The sequence below is a fragment of the Misgurnus anguillicaudatus genome, chromosome 8 (genome assembly GCF_027580225.2).
Source record: "Misgurnus anguillicaudatus chromosome 8, ASM2758022v2, whole genome shotgun sequence".
Lineage (NCBI taxonomy): Eukaryota > Metazoa > Chordata > Actinopteri > Cypriniformes > Cobitidae > Misgurnus > Misgurnus anguillicaudatus.
In genome coordinates, this window is record NC_073344.2 from 11,876,433 (window position 1) to 11,896,951 (window position 20,519).

The 20,519-nt window shown below is 37.4% G+C and overlaps 1 protein-coding gene across 4 annotated transcripts in view; it reads left to right on the forward strand.

The window, feature by feature from the left end:
* The window catches only part of negr1 (neuronal growth regulator 1), a 175,527-nt gene that overhangs the window by 124,028 nt on the left and 30,980 nt on the right, over nt 1–20,519 (forward strand). For 2 of the 4 annotated variants that reach the window (XM_055212503.2, XM_055212500.2), the window contains 2 exons: nt 4,196–4,237; nt 9,071–9,112. The exons of 1 other annotated variant lie outside the window; for it this stretch is intronic. In XM_055212503.2, the coding sequence (XP_055068478.1) occupies nt 4,196–4,237; nt 9,071–9,112 (84 nt within the window). The remainder of the gene's footprint in view (nt 1–4,195; nt 4,238–9,070; nt 9,113–20,519) is intronic. One more of the 4 variants, XM_055212501.2, reaches the window with a different exon arrangement.

The window sequence follows — 20,519 nt, forward strand, 5'->3', positions numbered from 1 at the left end:
ACATAGTTTCTTCTCGACTGAACGGGGAAGGACATCAACATTTTGAGTGACATGGTGGTGAGTAAATTGTCTGGATTTTTTAAGAAAATGGACTAATCCTTTAACTTTGGGTACTTTTATGTCTTAGGGATTGATTTTTTTAAACTGTAAGACATTTTAACATTTGTTATATAAGAGTCAGATTAAATGTGTGTTAAGTGTGAAATAAACGGACCCATATTTGTTGTACAAAAATGATTTATATGATTTTATATGCACTTTGTACAGTGGTGACTAAAAGCGAAAATATTTGAGCAGTATTTGCTTTTAATGCTCCCTCGGGTCAGATTAAACCATCTAAGTATGAGGTGTATTGTACAAAATAATTCGTCAAAAAGGCAAACCACAGCATATCAGGGAATCCAAGTTATACAAAAAATGCATAGAAAAACATAAAGCTCACAGGGAATAAAGCATGCATGTTATTTATATTTGTTGATCCTTATTTGTAGTAATATTTTGTAGTCATTGTCTATATCTTTATAAACATTCCCCATGTGTTATGTAGTTTTTTGCCAAGTCTCAAATCTGCGCTTTAGTTTATACTCCAAACACACACAAAAAATGGAACATGCATACACAATTTCCATGACCAAGAATTTTGCCCCTATAGCATGGATTAAAAAAATTCCATCTGGTAAATTTCCAACAGAGATTGGATATGTGGTTAAAAAGAGAAAGTTTCACGTTAAGTACATTAACGGTTTTAGACACTGTAACTAGTAGACAAAGTAGTGTTACAGATATGTCTAGAAACATCCAGAAATATAAAACAAAAAATGTATCAAAGTATGTTCGTTTTCATGAATTGATATAAGAATGGTTGGCTAAATCTTTGACAAATCTACAAAACATGTATGATCATAATCCACAGATGAAACTTTTACCTCTTTATCTTGTTTTATACCCTTCCCTGTGAATTCTGATTTAAAGAATCTGAGTTGAGTCCCTATGAAGCAGTGTTACTAGTCATGATCCTTTTATGTTGCATGTCTATGGGCTTAACATCACATCCGCAAAGCCCTAACACACCACCTGTGTTATATCTTACACACACACTCAACCCTGATCCTAAACCCACCAACAGTAATGATGTGAACTGTCTCTTGGCACTGTGATTTCAACTCCAGGGCTCTCAATTTAGCTTTCCAGAGAGAAGCTTGTGTTGAGGTCATTACATCCCTTAATAACAAAGCCTCAGTTACTGTATTGAGTCACTGTAATGTTGATCTAAACAATGAAAGAGAAAACACACATCCTGGCTTATTTTCTTTGTGTGCTTTGGCTGCACTGTCACAAGGGAGACAATAGTGGGATGACTCTTTGGACAAATGTCCAGATGTGAGATTGTAGTCATTTTAGCCTCTTCCTTTTCCAATGAGTGACCAACGCTTGTCTTACAACTACTTGAATGTTTAATAATAATTTGTTAATCATCATTATTCGATTTTTATATAATTTGAATGATAAAGGCATATTGATTTTCAAGAAGCTGAGCGGTAGTAAGGCTATGTCAAAACGCAAAATGTGTCTAGATAAGTAAAAATGTGTGAATGTCCATAGTTAACTCTTTCTCCGCCACTGACGAGTTATCTTGTCAATTAAGAGAAAACATTTCCCTGCCAATGACGCTTTTCTGAAGAGTTTTTACAGTAATCTGTAATTCACTAGATGGTTCCGTTACAAAATGTATTAAAAAAACTGAATCAAAAACGAATTGAATTTGTAATTTGTTGTAATTTTAAACTCTGTGTATGTTTTGCTAATCGTTCTGAATCTAATCTCTAACAAAATTCCATTACAAAAATGCAATTATTTCATTTTAAAATAGAGAACAAATTAAGATAGGATGAAATGTTTTTTTCCTATTTTGTTTATTTGTTTGTTTGAAAGCAGAGGGTCTGTTCTTTCATTTAACCCTTTCCCTGCCATTGACAAGATAACTTGTCAATTAAGAGAAAACGCTTCCCTGCCAATGACTAGAATATCTGGCTTTCCGCAATACCGCTATTATCCACCAGGTGGCGCACTTCCGCATACAACCCGGAAGTAACGCCTCACATGAAAGAGAAAGAACTCTGTGTATGTTTTAAAGATCGCTCTGCATCTGATCTCTAACAAAAGTCCTTCACAAAAATGCAATTATCTCAGCTTATTGCTCAAAATTTTGTATTTTTGAAGAAACCTACCCATATTTGAGAAGTGATAAAAAGAGAACAAATTAAGGTAGGATGAATTTTTTGTTTGTTTGAAAGCAGAGAGTCTGTTCTTTCATTTGATATATTGTTTGTTAGTATATTTAAAGAAGAACATTTTCTGGAAGGCATTAAACTTTTTTGAAAATCATGAAAAATGCTGGCGCTGGCTGGCAACTTTTTAAAAAAAACGCTGGCGGGGAAAGAGTTAATATATTTGTATGTTTATAAATTTATAGAAAAAAAATTCCCCTTGAATGCATTTGGTGAAAATTACAAAAAATGCTGGCAGGGAATGAGTTAATGTGATGAACTACACCTCTGGTTAGAATGACTTGCAAGAAAATCTTCATTATTTTGTTTGCAGATGGCACTTGGTTTAATATTTCTTATTTACAGGACCAGTGTGTAGATTTTTAGTGGCATCTAGTTTTAATTCCACATCTTACCCCTCCCTTTCGAAAGGCATAGTGAAGCTACAGTAGCCACCACAGGACAAACACATCATCATCCGAGACAACAAGTGACAAAACATGCTCTGTAGAGCAGTTTGTCCATTTAGAAACATGGCAGCGCGAAATGGTGACTTCCATGTAAGGGGATATAAACAGCTCATTTTATGAGTTATCTCGTCAATTGAGAGAAAACGCTTTCCTGCCAAAGACGAGTTTTTCCGTCATTCCGTATTTTCCGCTATTATCCACCAAGTGGTGCTCAACCCGGAAGCAACCCCTTAGTGCAAACAGCACTCTGTGCAATTATTTCAGCCTTTTGCTCAAAATTTTGTATTTTTGAAGAAACCTACCCATATGTAAGAGGTGATAAAAAGAGAACAAATTAAGGTAGGATGAAATGTTTTTTTATTTGTTTAAAAGCAGATCATAAAAAATGCTGGCATTGGCTGGCACCTTTTTTTAAATGCTGGTGGGGAAAGAGTTAATGCAATGACATCTATAGACGGTTTCATCGGATGCACGTGCGCTGACGCGATACATGTCTGGAGCCAAACTTTACTTCCGGTTTCGTTTTTTTTTTTTTTTTTTTTTGACTAGTTGCTAAACTGTTCTCTTGAACAAATGCCTCGTCGAAAATAACAAATGTTTTGGTTTCCAAGGTAATCTATGTTTTTTTTTTGCTTGTTATATAAATAAACTACATTTAAAGAACTTTGTTGTTATTTATTCTTAGCGGGGTTTACCGGAAGTTACGTGCGGACCACGACAGCCGCTTGTTTATGTTGGTACTGATAAAACCGTCTATATATTTTTAAGTATTGTTTTGATTTACATTTACCCTTAATGTCAGCAGATACTCAAATTTGAATACAGACTTGTCACTGTACTGTATATCTAACCCAGATCTAAAGTTATCCCCACAAGTTAAGTTTTAATTACCATCAGTTAAGTAAGTCGGTGGAAAATATTGAGCCTATATGAGATTAAAAAACGAATTAACATGAAAGTCCTTTAAAGATTTCCCAAAAAGGAGCTAGGGCAATTGAGAGAGTATGATATCTATTAATAAAATGAAAACCATGTTACATCGTCATGATTAAACGACTGTCTGCTAGGTGCAAATTTAATTTCATGTGTTAATTGAGCCGAGCTTCATTCCGGACCATTGAATTGAGTGATGCTCAGAAGATTCTAAATTGGAGCATCAAAGATCAGCCATCATAATGTGATTTGAAATCGACTCAGTCAGAACCCCTCTGAACATAAAAACCCAACAAAACCCAACAGAATGTTCCATTTTGATCGAGACGATCAAATCTCAGCGGGGATTCGTTTTACTTTGTGTTTTTGTAAAGGGTCTTTTTATTGCTCGCTGACCACAGAAGCATTTGCACTCCACCCTCTCCAGCTTTTGCCTGTTTTTGATCTTTCTTCCTTTCATTTTGGTCTTCATTATGTTAATAATATATAAATGTCTTCTTTTCCCTCTTCACTTTTTTCCTGTAGCAATTATTGAGCCCACCACAAGTAGTGCTGTCTCAAGTCCAGGTCAGTATGTGTCACGCGTCCTTCGCAGTTCAGTAAGGGATCGAAACGCTGCACTAACCAAAATTGACCTCTTCCTCATCGCAATTTCTCCTCTCGATTGGCCAGGATGCCTGCTGGCGTACAGCTTTGTGTGTGTCGTCACTTTAATTTTTTTTCTTATTTGATTTGTTTGTGTTTTTTTGTGTTTTATTTCTTTAACTTGTGGCATTGGCACAGTTCAGCACTGACACCCCTATTGAGCGGGCACTGTGGCGTTATGGTGGGCACTGTCATGTGTGGCGCTGGGGCGAGTGGCTTTTCTAAATGCTGACTGCTTTTCTCTGGCTTCCTCATTCTCTGCTTTAGCGTGGGCTGCATGAAGGGCGGGATATTGATAATACATCTCCTCGATTTCTCTCTTTTATTTGTTGTCTGCCATTTTTCTCTCCTTCTGAGCAGCGACTGATTCCGCCGTCTCTCACTATCTGTAGCATCGCTGTGTGTTCACTGTTGTGCTACTTACTGAAATCACAGACCATAAGATTTTGTTCTTTATGGGGGGAGGGAGTAAGGTGTGTGTGTGTGTAAGAGAGAGTATGTGATTTAAAGGGGCAGTTCACCCAAAAATCTAAACAATGTCATTGTTTACTTGGCCTAATGCTGTTCAAACATGCATATTGTTAATTTTTATATCAAACATAAAAAGTAAAATTTTACATTTAATTTTGTGTGCCTGTAGCTTAGTGGTAAAGCAAACGTTTATGGGTTTGATCCTATGAGCACATGAGCTGATAAAATGTATGCCTTTAAAATTTACTATGGCCTTGTTTCACAGACATGGCTTAGCTAAAGCCCAGACAAGGCCTTAGTTAAATGGTTCAAAAAGTCAATTTTCTTAAAAATAAATCAAGATAATTTACTCACCACTATGTCATCCAAAATGTTGATGTCTGTCTTCGTTCAGTCGAGAAGAAATTGTGTTTTTTGAGGAAAACATTCCAGGATTTTTCTCATTTTAATGGACTTTAATGGACCCCAATACTTAACAGTTTTAATGCAGTTTAAAATTGCAGTTTCAACGGAGTTTCAAAGGACTCTAAATGATCTCAAACGAGGCATAAGGGTCTTATCTAGCGAAACAATTGTCATTTTTGACAAGAAAAATAAAAAATATGCACTTCTAAACCACAAATTCTCGTCTATCTCCGGTCCTGTGAAGCGCCAGCAAGAAGTAATAGGTCATCACGTTAAGAGGTCACAGATGACGTATGCGAAACTATGCCCCAGTGTTTACAAGTGTGGAGAAAGAGGACCGTTCCATTGTTGTTGTATGTCAAATGATACTAATTAATGTCTTTGTGTCAGTTTATTGTTTAAAATGCTCCACAAATGTGCGTTTCATATATGTATCACGTGACCTTTCAACATCATTACGCAATTACGTGAGGTCGCACTGGCTCGTCACAGGACCGGAGGAAGACGAATCGTTTCGCTCGATAAGACCGTTATGCCTCGTTTGGGATCGTTTAGAGTCCTTTGAAACTGCAATTTTAAACTGCACTTAAACTGTTTAGTGTGGGGTCCATTAAAATGAGAAAAATCCTGGAATGTTATCCTCAAAAAACATAATTTTTTCTCGACTGAACAAAGAAAGACATCAACATTTTGGATGACATGGTGGTGAGTAAATTATCTGAATTTTCTTTTTTAAGAAAATTGACTAATCCTTTAAATTAAGATCTTTAAAAATATTTTATAAACATGACGTTACTGGTGTGTATCTTGAGACAAATCAATGGCATTGCCTTATTTTAAGATCTGTCAGTGCTAGTGCTGTCTAGGGACTATGAATGTAAATTAGCCCTGTGGTTATAATCCGGCATGTTTATGTCTGTTGTTGTTGTTTTCAATGCAGATGTTCATCAATGTGCATTGTCTCAATCAAATAAATAAATAAATGAAAAAAGTTATTTCACTTGAGACAGCTCCAACATGTGTCTTAGTCTTGGATTAGTCTGAAGCCTTGTGTGTGAAACCAGGGGTAAATGTCGCTTTGGATAAAAGTGTCTGCCAAATGCAGGGAAGTAATTTTGCAATGAAGCTCCTAAAAGGACCACAAAAGTGGTGCATACAATCTGTGTGCTATTTTCAACTATTCTGTATGCAATATACATAATACATCATCGCATTATGCATAACTTTTGAATACCTATAATTTTGTGTTGTTTACATTTTATGCTGATTGCCAACAAAACAGACATTTGATGCAGTTTTACTTGCCACTGCAGTTTTGACATTGATAGGCGTGCTTTTGCTCTCGTTCTGATTGTTGCGGTTTGGCGAGTGCCCATACAAGGACTTGCGGCACAAAAATACTTGGTTATAGATACAACTGTTGTTGTTTTTTGCTTATGTTTAGTCCGATGGGCAACCTTCCGATCTCTCTGAAGAAGCCAATACGGAAGTGACTTAAACTGCAATTTATCGACTGGCCGCTAGAGACTGGCTCCAAAAGGGAGTCAAATCCCATGGACCCCCATGTTAAAATGCTCAACTTTACAGTAGAAAATAATATGTTTACAGCCTGGTACAAAAAGTGTTTTAGTGTATATAGCTAATTTTGCCTTTCTTGACAACTGTGAGAGGGTGAACTTGTCAGTTTAAATTATATTAAGCCTTAAAGGGATACTTCACCGATTTAGCATTCAGCTTTGTATCTGTAGAAACCCGGCAGTATTACTGAATGACCATGTTTCCCTCCCTCATTTCCCCCTGAGAGGAGAGATATCTGCATTTTGGTTCTGCAAAAAAGTCCTCCGATGATGTAATATGACGATTTTTGCATCATCGGAGGACTTTTTTGCAGAACCAAAATGCAGATATCTCTCCTCTCAGGGGGAAATGATGGAGGGAAACATGGTCATTCAGTAATACTGCCGGGTTTCTACAGATACAAAGCTGAATGCTAAATCGGTGAAGTATCCCTTTAAAGTTCTGCATAATTAAGGGCGTGGCCACTTGAGTGACAGGTGAACTGCCACTGCTGTCACTAGAATCAAGCTAGGCGGGCATGGTTTCAGCAACCAACCAACTCAGCATCCACGTCGTCCACCTCTTTACCCATTTTTGGTTATCCACATTTTTGGTGCAACCAAGATGGCGACAGAAGGCACCGCCTACTTCTAGCTTCGCACACCTATGGGTGACATCACGGACACTATGTCCATATTTTTTACAGTTTATGGTTTAGCCTGAGAATCTTTAACAGTGTAAATACGTCAGAACGCATGACATAGCATTAGATCCCCCCCCTACACCCCCGCTTTAAAAAGTTATGACGAGTCCGAATATACACTCACCTAAAGGATTATTAGGAACACCTGTTCAATTTCTCATTAATGCAATGGTGTAATGGTGTGGGGGGTGTTTTCTTGGCATACTTTAGGCCCCTTAATGCCAATTGGGCATCATTTAAATGCCACGGCCTACCTGAGCATTGTTTCTGACCATGTCCATCCCTTTATGACCACCATGTACCATCCTCTTATGGCTACTTCCAGCAGGATAATGCACCATGTCACAAAGCTCGAATTATTTCAAATTGGTTTCTATTAGGTGGTGGAATGGGTGCCCTGGATGTGCATGCCACAAATCTCCATCAACTGCAAGATGCTATCCTATCAATATTGGCCAACATTTCTAAAGAATGCTTTTAGCACCTTGTTGAATCAATGCTACGCAGAATTAAGGCAGATCTGAAGGGGAAAGAGGGTCAAACACAGTATTAGTATAGTGTTCATAATAATCCTTTAGGTGAGTGTATATGATAGTAAGACTAGTCTAAGCAGTTTATGTAGCTGGTCGCAGCTTTGTGCGAGAGAGAGACTAAAATTTTATTCATTATTCGCTGATAATCTTTCCCTCTGGTGAGCTGTAAACACGATAACAGGATCATTGTGTCAATGAGATGAAACAGCTCGAGAATTAAATCGGTCTGATTTGTTAACAAATCGTTCTTGTCAACGACTTTGTTGATGATATTCACATCTCGGATTGATTGGGCTATCAGTAACTCATCGTCTCAAGTCAACAGCTCACTTGAGATTTTGGCCTGGGTCTGTTCCCCTTGTGAACACTTCTGGTATTCGTACATTATGTATGTGTTCAGAATTTTCCTTTTGTGTACAAATAAAAATAACAGCATATGGTTGACTTAAGGTTGAGTGACTAAATGGTAAATGATTTCATTTTTGAGTAAACTGTCCCTTTATGTGTTCTGTGTGAAAATGTAATCTCTCAAATGGGATACATTACATCATCTAATGCTTTCTCTTTAGCACATAAACTCAAGATGCAATGCACACATTTACTGTGTGTGTGTGATGTGATGTCGTACTGCATGACTGTCCTTAGTAATGGGTATCATTTAGCGTTATAGATCTACAGTATATGCATTTTTCATACGCCATTTTACAGATATGTCACTGTATTAGTAGGTATACCATTTGTATTGAATGGATATAATTAGCCATGGGTTCTTTAGCTGCCAGCGGAGTTTAGACCTTTGCCAGCGTGCAGCCTTTAACTTTCATTTGATGCGACGCTTGCAGAACAAATGACAATTTCATGCTCCAGTGCAGTACCGGCGGTATCAATCGCTGAGATAAACTGTCTCGACGTCCCACTGTTCTTGTTTTGTTCCAAGTTCCAAATCGTATTTATAGTTAATTTTGTGTCCTAGTCGAGGGCCTCGGCAAAGAGAGGATAGCTTGCGTTGCTCACAACAGGTCCACTATCTGAGAATGCTTGTAAATGATTAATAAATGCTAATTATCTTCTGACATCTCTTCACAGGAGGGTTGGATTATGGGTATTCAGAAAGAAGCAATACATACGGTATGCAAATGCAAAGATATATATAGAAATAATATAGAATATGTATGTATGTATGTATATGTATGTATACATGCATATTTATTTTTCAGTCTCTTTTTTAAGGATGCAGACAGAAAATACAGTAAAAATAAATAAATCTTTACAATTTACAGAACAAAATGTCTTCTTTAGTTTTTAAGTTTAAAGGAATAGTCTACTCATTTTCAATATTAAAATATGTTATTACCTTAACTAAGAATTGTTGATACATCCCTCTATCATCTGTGTGCGTGCACGTAAGCGCTGGAGCGCGCTGCGACACTTCGATAGCATTTAGCTTAGCCCCATTCATTCAATGGTACCAATCAGAGATAAAGTTAGAAGTGACCAAACACATCAACGTTTTTCCTATTTAAGACGAGTAGTTATACGAGCAAGTTTGGTGGTACAAAATAAAACGTAGCACTTTTCTAAGTGGATTTAAAAGAGGAACTATATTTTATGGCGTAATAGCACTTTTGGGAGTACTTCGACTCGCCTGAAAAGTCCGCTCCCCTTCTCCCTCTCTTAATGGGAGAGGGAGGGTGTTACTGCGCCGAGTCAAAGTACTCCCAAAAGTGCTATTACGCCATAAAATATAGTTCCTCTTTTAAATCCGCTTAGAATAGCGCTACGTTTTATTTTGTATCCGCTTACGTGCACGCACACAGATGATAGAGGGATGTATCAACAATTCTCAGTTAAGGTAATAACATATTTTAATATTGAAAATGAGTAGACTATTCCTTTAAGGGAGACGTCAGGTTCCTGTTATTGCTCAGGTGTAAAGGGAGGTAACACTAAATACTTGACACTTAAGCTTATGTTTTTTAATAGCGCATAAAAATGTCCTGTATTTTCTGTGGTTGTATTCTAATAAAGAAACAGAGAAATAATGATATGGTCTATTGCTAAAACAACAAATCTAACTGTGGTATGCTGGCCTAAGACATTTGCAAAATACTGTATATACAATAGGCTATACAGAATTGATCTGTTCTATCTGTTATATTTGCTACAATGGAGGAAGAAGGAAAATGTTATATCTTACACAGAGCAGATGCTTGTCAATATATATTTATTCATGGTCCTTTCACATAGTCTAAAACGTTGTGCGTTTCTTTAAACATTTACAGCTGCGCAAAAAATTACTGTAATGACTGGGAAAATCAATGCCTTGTTCACACACACTATGCGCTTTTCTCCAAACGCACCGGCAGTGGATTTGTATCGCTCTGCATGTTGGCTGAAATTGTGGCTACATTCAGATAGGCTTTTGATTTCACTGAAAACCAACCTGTCTAATATTGCTAGCCTTTCTGACGAATAACTCACACAGCACTCACACAAAGTGAGATTTATAAAGCATTTGTACTGTTGGGATTCATGCAAGATCTATTTGGTGAAACAGTGTGTCTCGTTTAAAAAAAAAAGTGAGAGTTCAGACCACAGTACTGTTATGATTTATGTTCCCCTTGATGTTTTGACACAGAGATTGTGCTAAAGTTGTTCTTTAGAGAAAGTACAAACTTCAATGACTGGACTTTTCTGTGCACCCGATAGATATTTGAAGTGTTATAATACTGATTTCACTGGTAGTGTTACCATTTACCAAATTTTATCCGAATAATTCACCTAAAAGATTATTAGGAACACCATACTAATACTGTGTTTGACCCCCTTTCGCCTTCAGAACTGCCTTAATTCTATGTGGCATTGATTCAATAAGGTGCCAAAAGCATTCTTTAGAAATGTTGGCCCATATTGATAGGATAGCATTTTGCAGTTGATGGAGATTTGTGGGATGCACATCCAGGGCACGAAGTTCCCGTTCCACCAAAGATGCTCTTTTGGGTTGAGATCTGGGGACTGTGGGGGCCATTTTAGTACAGTGAACTCATTCAAACCAATTTGAAATGATTCGAGCTTTGTGACATGGTGCATTATCCTGCTGGAAGTAGCCATCAGAGGATGGGTACATGGTGGTCATAAAGGGATGGACATGGTCAGAAACAATGCTCAGGTAGGCCGTGGCATTTAAACGATTCCCAATTGGCACTAACGGGCCTAAAGTGTGCCAAGAAAACATCCCCCACACCATTACACCACCACCACCAGCCTGCACAGTAGTAACAAGGCATGATGGATCCATGTTCTCATTCAGTTTACGCCAAATTCTGACTCTACCATCTGAATGTCTCAAAAGAAATCAAGACTCATCAGACCAGGCAACATTTTTTTAGTCTTCAACTGAGCTTGTGCAAATTATAGCCTCTTTTCTCTATTTGTAGTGGAGATGAAAGGTACCCGGTGGGGTCTTCTGCTGGTGTAGCCCATCCCCCTTAAGGTTGTGGGTGTTGTGGCTTCACCAATGCTTTGCTGCATACCTATTAACAAGTGGTTATTCAGTCAAAGTTGCTCTTCCATCAGCTTGAATCAGTCGGCTCATTCTCCTCTGACCTCTAGCATCAACAAGGCATTTTCGCCGACAGGACTGCTGCATACTGGATTCTTTGTAAACCCTAGAAATGGTTGTGCGTGAAAATCCCAGTAACTGAGCAGATTGTGAAATACTCAGACCGGCCCATCTGGCACCAACAACCATGCCAAGCTCAAAATTGCTTAAATCACCTTTCTTTCCCATTCTGACATTCAGTTTGGAGTTCAGGAAATTGTCTTGACCAGGATCACACCCCTAAATGCATTGAAGCAACTGCCATGTGATTGGTTGATTAGATAATTGCATTAATGAGAAATTGAACAGTGTTCCTAATAATCCTTTAGGTGAGTGTATATTGTTATATTGGGAGAAAGCGGTGTTTTAGATGGGGCGGGAGGTTAACTGGCTGACACAAGGTTTGTAATCAGATATTGTCACAAAAATATACTGTAAATTGATGTTATAAACACTACTAATATGTTACTAAAACATATTTTAATTAATATAAATGGATTTGTTATATGTTGATATAAGATTTAAAAATCTGTGATATGACAGCTGGCAAATATCATTTATAAAAAGGGTGTGAGTGGAAAAGCTGGCACATTTGTTATGGGGTTGGCTGGCACGTAAAGTGTAATTTTAGAAAAGGAATTATTCATCATTACTGATACGATGCAAACATATACTGTACATATAAACTGCAATAAATGGTATAAAGATTATAGACCTATGGCATTATGTCCCAGAGTTTGGTTATAACATAAAATAGACATTTTGATCTTTAAAGGTTCTGTCTTAAAGCTATAAATGTAGCTGTGACAACCAACTCTTCGATCTGTGCCAATATGCCAGTGTTGGACTTAGTATTTGGCACGACTACACCACATAACTTCTCTCATTAAATAACTCACAAAATTGGCATTGAATGCATCTGTTTTTTAGAACCTAGATCATCATGTGCACCTAATTGGGATATTATAATATTTGTTTCAGCAGAGGAATTTTACAAAAAATACAAATTGTGCCATCCAACCGTTGTCTCCGCTAGTTGTAAGGTTGGTGAAATATTCAATTCAATTTTATTTATATAGCGCTTTTCACAATTGGTAATTGTTTCAAAGCAGCTTTAGATTAAAAGAAGCAGGGGTTATGAATAAACTTTACAAGCGAGCATATTAATAATGTCTTGTATACAAGAGGGTGCTAAGTTAAGCCAATGTCGGCTGACTCTTGAAAAACCACCTAGGAGAAAAACCTCTGGGAAGAATAAAAATTCCTAGGAGGGAAAAAAACCTTGGGATATATATATATATATATATATATATATATATATATATATATATATATATATATATATATATATATATTGAGGTTATATATATATGGAATGTAAACGGTATATAAATGGATAAGGAGATTAAACTAGTTCTGTCAGTGGTCGTTGGTCAGGCATCGGCTGGGCATAACGTTGAAGGACGGCAAGTAGATCAGTGGTGTGTTGACCTCCACGGCAGCCAGAACTGGGTCTGTTTGTCTCAATGTCCTCGGGTTCAAGGACGAGACAGGGAGAAGGGGGAGAGAAACAAAATCCTATTAGCATAGGGTCCGTTCGCATGTACTGCAAGTGTCACACAGTGTTGTGTTTTAATATATGCTCAGTTCCAGACAGGCTAGCTATTGCAGCATTAGTTTATTAGCCAGACGAGTTACGTGAACGCTTTGTTAAGTACATGCTAACTGTTGCGAGATAAGTACAATTTACTAGACAAATTATGTGAATGCTTTGTTAAAGAAAAAAGTCTTAAGTTTAGATTTAAAGTGATCAACTTTAAATCTATTGCTAAAATACATTTTATTGCTAAAATACATTTAATTCAATTTTAAAATATTAGTTGACAACAATTTTTACACTAATAATATTTTTTTTTAAAGTTGAATGAACTCAAAATGTTAAAGGATAATTCCGGTATTTAACACTTTGAGTCTCATTTCTGGTTTGTTTTGGATGAACTACAGTGATGGACACATACATTTTGACAAATGGGTGGTGTCTTGACTTTTCGACTCATTTAGAAGCGTCTCTTGACTGGTTCAGAATGGAAGTCAATGACCATGCACAAAATGTCATTAAAACAACACTTAACATTCATTTTCAAAACTGTACTACTCACCGAGTGGTTCGTGGTGTTCGTTGATGATTAAAAACAAATATATTGGCGCAATGTATGATTTCAATACGTGTTATTTGCTATATATTAGGGCTGCAACGATTCGTCGACGTTGTCGACAAAAATCGATAATAGAAATAGTCGACAATGAATTTCATTGTCGACGTTGTCGCCAGACATGTTTTTTCCGACCGAGTGAGGCGTCTCTCTTCATTACAATGTCTGCCGAGAGTCGCATATGCGCATTAGCTTCTCTGCTCAGTGATAACATACAGAAATGGCAGCCTCCAACGCAGCAGCTGCGCGTACCAAAACATCCGAAGTTTGGGAGCATTTAAGCCTGGATACGGCGAATAAAAAGATTACCTGCATGGTTTGCAGAGCAGTCTTTGCGTTTCACGGCAGCACCTCGGTCATGCACGAACATTTAAAGAGAAAGCATGTCGGACAGTTGAATGAAGCGGAGTTTGACTCGCCTCGGTAAGATGTAAATAACATGGAAGCCAATACGTTTTGTTTTGGATGTACATTGTACATTTTATAAGCGTATTTTCGCTAAAGGATTTAACGTTATGCCCGACTGTGCCTGACAAAAAGTTTAAATGAAATGCATGCAGTCTGAAGAAGAGAGCCACCATGGACCCCTTTCTGCAAAAGAAGCAGACGTGCACCCCACAACAGGCAAATGCCCTCACTGAGTATATATATAACTCTGTTTTTGTAATTTTTCAGAAATCTCGTTTTTTGGTTGTGCATTCAAATTAATATCAATTCAACTCAAGTTGGTTTTGATTTAAACCTTCAAAACTTAAAAAATACAGCATATATATATATATATATATATATATATATATATTAAAATAGCTGAAATACATAACTTCGTTTTGGTAAAATCATAGTAGCTGCAATTATTAAAAATGTAAAACTTGTTTTCATTGAATGTAAAAAAAATTCATTGAACTACCCCCTTCTTTCTTGTTTACTATCATTTTCCACAGAATTAAAGCAATCCCACGCTAAATTTTAGGAAAAAATTATAATTATTCGATTAGTCGACGAATCGTTTCAATAGTCGGTGACTAGTCGACTATTAAAATAGTCGTTAGTTGCAGCCCTACTATATATACAAACTATTTTTTCAGATACCTCACAACCGCGTATATACTTCCGCTCTATATTTGAGTCTGAAGCATGAATGAACGTAGTCCAACAAACTGTAATAAAACGGTAGCATACTTTCAAAATCAAGTTTATTTATAACACTTACACCATCCAATATGTTTTTTTCATCGGCAGAACAATAAAGAAGATATTTTGCAGAAACCCCAGTGCTCCGTCATGCAAGTCAACAGATCCGCACACTCTAAGAGCTAAAGCATATATATCCAATACAACAGTAATCCCCCATAACTCAGTGTGACATATTGACGTCTTGTGAAGCAAATCAATCAGTTTTTGCAAGAAACTGAACGTTATTTACAACATTATTAGCGTGAATGCCAAAGCAGGAAGCGCGTTTTCCGTTTGAGGCGATCTTCCACTGGTGCCGTTTGGTGGCTGTTGGCTATGGATGTTGGTCTCTTTGCGCCACCTATAGAGCGGGAGCGTGAAGTGCACTTCCTGCTTGGCAAAAGCTCTGCATTAACGCTGGAAAATATTTATATATATATTCGAATCTCAAAACTGAAAATCGAATGTCAACCCACGGAACGAATATTCGAATATTCTGGTCCAGCCCTACAAATATGGGAAATATTTATTCTGAGAGAAACCGAGCGAAAAAACTACAACCACATGTAAACAGATATATCAGCGAGCAACGAGTCTTCCAAGAGAAGTCAATGGAATTTTACAAAATGCCAAATAAAACACGACAGAAACTGTATTTCGCTACACAACTTGTTTTTAATCATCAACGAACACCACGAACCACTCGGTGAGTAGCACAGTTTTGAAAATGAACGTTAAGTGTTGTTTTAATGACATGTTTGTGCATGGCCATTGACTTCCATTCTGAAGCAGTCAAGAGACGCTTCTAAACGAGTCAAAAACTCAAGACACGACCCATTGTCAAAATTTCTGTGTCCATCACTGTAGTTCATCCAAAACAAACCAGAAATGAGACTCAAAGTGTTAAATACCGGAATTATCCTTTAAGGCAACCAGGTAACTTACGTTTTTAAGTTGAACAAACACATTTTTATTACATTTAAAAAAATCCAATGTGATTGTCACAATGTTTTGTAATGTGACTTGTAAAAAAAGTTAAATTATTAAATGAAATATCCAGAGACAGTGGAACGTATGTATATATCTTTTTCATTAAAAGATTTCTGAGGATTTCAATATGACACTTTTTCCAAATTCAATCGTCTTCCCTTAATCCCATTCTTTATTATTCCAAATGAGCTTAGTTCCAGGGCTTAATCATGTTTAAGAGCATATCTATAGCTTTGATTTCCTGTCTAACTGTGTCTCATTCACTGTATCAACAAATCGCGGTTATTAGATGGATGTCATTAGTTTGACATTGCTTTCTTTTCACTAAAACCCCCAGCCCTCATTTTCATTTAATTACACTGTCAACAAATCAACATTGTTCGGTCAGCATTGTAAATGATATAAACTTTTGCTTTTTATCTCTAATGTGTACTCATTTGGCAAACTGGATAGTGTTGTCAATTAATTTTTTTAAAGTAAACTGTTACAAATCCTTGCTGTAGATTTCAAGCATATGGGCGAGCATATGCCGAGCATGCATGGTGCATGAATACTGATTATTATTGCAAACACAGTGCCTTTTTGACCAAAATGAGCATCAGCGTGTGAGAGAGTTATTGCCCATGGACATGTGCTTGCCTGGAATGGAAATGCGGTTATAATTAGGTTGTTTACCTCAAATACGGCCTGCCGTAACATAGGATATTTAAAGGATACATATTGTCATCTGCATGTCAGGTCAGTGTTTCCGAAAATGAATGAATCCTGCCATTTTATTTATTATAGCTTGTGTTTTTGTATTATTGCATTAAAATGCGGGTGCAGACTTTTACAAACTTTTCAGTAATCAATAAAGAATCTATCTAAACTGCAGTAAAAGTTGTTAGAAAGTCCTTTGTAGTGAAGAAAGGTCATTTAGATTATTAAAGGTATTAAAGAATTTGTTCTTCTAAGAATCTTTAAATGTTAGCTTTTTTAGATTTTAATGACACAAGGTTGAGTAAATTATCACAAAATCTTTGGCTAAAATAACCCTGTATACTAAGGGAACAAAAAATGCACTCAACTCATAATAGTATAAGTACAGTACTTCATTACTCTTTTGGAGGACATGAGTAGATTAACTCTGAATTTTCATTTTTGGATGAACTTTAACATGTTAAAATAAAATTTGTTTCAGAAAGTTAAGGTAATGAAAACCACCCACCTGCATAAGTCCTAAAAGGTTTTTGAAACAAAGTTGATATTTCAATAACTCATCATTATAAAGTAAATCATCTGAGTAATAAGATGTTCCTCTAGGTAAGTCTGGCTGGCCCAATAAGTCCCACGTGAAGGGCATTGTGAGCCTCAGGCCAATCACGGAAGCAAGACATTTGGTATTAAAATTAACCTTGTTCCTCCAAAGTTTAGTATTAATGAGTTGAGATTTTTTTGGCTTACCTGGCTGTCTTTCAGCCGCAATCCACATATCGACTGCGTTCTTTTGTATAATCTTTCAGGCTTTCGGTTTCATAGTGCTCCGTGAACTGGGCCGCATGGGGCAATTGTGGCCTATAGGAGAATAATCCTGTTTAGCAATTCTTTCAGGGGTTCTTATCAGATTTATGCTGTATCAGGAAGGGCAAGATCAACGGAGTAAAGAAGACCCCTTGTAAAGAACGGTGATGTGGTGCTACCTGACCTTGCCTCGCATTATTAAAAAAAATGCAGCCATATCTGGTTGCGGATGATAAGCAGATGGCAAGCCATAAATCATAGTTGACCTCTAGATTTTAAACAGGCATGGCTAGAGCAATGATGCTTGAATTCAATATGGTTCAACTGGAGTCTCATGTGTGCTTTTGTGGAAGACATTCCCAGTCTAAACGATTTCGTGTTTACACGAGCCCTTAGAATAGCTCAAAAATCAATATTGTACCTTGTTGTGCATACAGATGCGCTCTGCTCTGATCTGGCATTCAGTGGCATACAGTGAATCAGTTTAATTGTACACTGCAGAAAGGTTTCCACTGTGTTTCGCTATGTTATTGTCTTTTTAGGGCTTAAACAAAACATTATACTATGTAGTTAGTTGGTAGCAATATTTTTCTGATGTTTAATTACACAGAATTTATGAAAAATTGAAGTATTTTATTAAATGACATAAAACTGGGGTCCCCTGGCACCTTTTCGTGCCCCACAATTGCTGTCACCCAGTTTAAGAACCACTGGTTCATGTAAACAAAATTAAATGAATTATGTTTTAAATATTGTGTGAATATGATTTATAATCTGTCAAGTACACTGTTAGGAAAGATGTGTTAAAAACAACACAATCAGTATCCTAGAACAGTGGTTCCCAAACTTTTTCAGCGTACGGCCCCCCTTGTGTACGGTGCATTGCTTCGCGACCCCCCAAAGAAAATTTGTGACAAAAAACTGTTCTAAATCTCAACATTTTAATAAAAAAACATTAAATTATACAAAAAAAGTAGTGATTTTGGTTAGTAGCCTTAATATTTTTTTTATGTTTAATTACACAGAATTCATGATAAATTAATGTATTTCATAAAATTTCATAACATTTCAATGTTATGTCAATGTAAAGACGCGTTGACGCACGTCTGGAGGTCTCACAACGCAAATGAGGCGCGGTAGACGCGATTCCACCTCATTCGCAAGTCTAGTTGGCGCGAATTGAATGTTGCCACGGGAAACGTGCGAGTTAAAAAATGTGAACTTTGGCGGAAAAACACGCCGTGTTAACCAATCAGGAGCTTGCTTTAGTAGTGACGTGATTACTAGATAACTAGAATTTCACGCACGGCTTTCACGCGTAAATGAAGCGAGTAAATTCTTTCGGCTTCTTGTTCACACAGAGGGTTATCCGTGTATCTGACTAGGTCCTCTTTCCGGCAACGATCCCAGAAGATTAACGGGACAAGTTTGTGTTCACACAGACGCTTGTCTGGCAATTTTACGGGTATTTTCTGGGACCAAAGGTCTGTGTGAATGGGGTTCTGTAGTCTTTTTCAAGTTCATATAAAATGAATTTCCAGCACAAAATGAATAGTTTGTACATGTTATACATGTTCAGGGGAAAATTACAGATTTCTCTTGTGGTAAACACCCACAGTTGGAGATTTTAAGTAGACAAAAGTGGACACTTTAAGTGGACATTTTAAGTAGAGAAATCAGCTGGTGAGAGCAATTTAAGAGAGTTTAAATTCTTAAGGTCCACAGGGTCTAATAAACCCACAGTTAAAGAAACAGAGTCTATCTACGTGTGAATTTGTCACAGAAGTTCCACATGCATAAGCAAGCGTCTATAAACTCCTGTGAACCATCGCTAGCTTTATTCTGCCTACGCTAAACAAAAACGAAAACATGCATTTTTCATAGGCTAAAATCTCCTACCAGAGGCTAAAATGCACTCTTCCTCTTGTGAAGATTAATCTTTAGCCTTGAGCTCTATAGCCTCTTTGAGATGTCATGTTCCGCCACAAATGGGCAATAGCAAAAGATCACTCGGACCCAGTCCATTTTCCAATACAGAATCACCCCATCTCTCCCCCCTCTCTCTTTCACTCTCTCTCCCCACCTCTATCTCTCTCTCTCTCTCTCTCTCTCTCTCCTACGCTCAATTATCAGTGCTTCTCCTACATGCACTCTCGGCCTGATTATCTCACCCACTCTGGGGCTTCTTTTCTGGTCTGTCCATTAAATGGTATCTCTAGCTTTTCTGGCTCTTCCCCCACTCACATCAGGACCAGCTATGAACAGAAACATCATGGTCTGAACAAGTGCCTGGATGCAGGGGATGTTATTTCAGGTTTTAATGAAAAAGGTTTGCTAAAAAGCAAGTACGCAGGGGTAAATCTGTAAAAACAAACTAACGTGCATTTGGTGCTACACCTGGACAACAAATCCCAGCTTAAAGGGGTCCTTAATTATGATTTCACCTTTAAAACTTCAGTTAGTGTGATATGTTGCTGTTGGTGTATAAACAACATCTGCACAGTTACAATGCTCAAAGTTCAATGCAAAGGGGGGATATTTTCTTTAAAGGGACAGTAAGTAGGGTTTCAATGTCATCATAAATATGTCCCTGTTGGTGTCAAATGACCTCTGCCGATGATCTGACTTTTCTTTGTAAGCTTATAATTTCTTCTCTTTACTTACATTGAACGGAGGCCAAGGAGGCTTCCATGTCGTTCCGCCATACTGATAAACTATAATAGCAGAGAGGGACAAAAAGCACCAGCCTACCAATGCGTTTCCACAACGCGTTTCCATTCAGAACACGTGAACCAGCTTAAACGGACAAGGAGATCAGTGATTACATAACGGCTACCATAGTTGCAACACGCATTTGGAAAAGCGAGGCACTAGAGAGCACTATTCGTTTGAATGCAAAATACAATTTCACCGACTCGTAAACTTCGTAAACTTCAAACGAACGACTAGATAGACTGCAAGTGAGCTTCTTCCTAGGTTGGTAACATCACGAGCCTCAAAATGTACCCCTAGAAACACACCTCAAAGGAGGTGATGCCATGTTGGTCTGCTATTTATG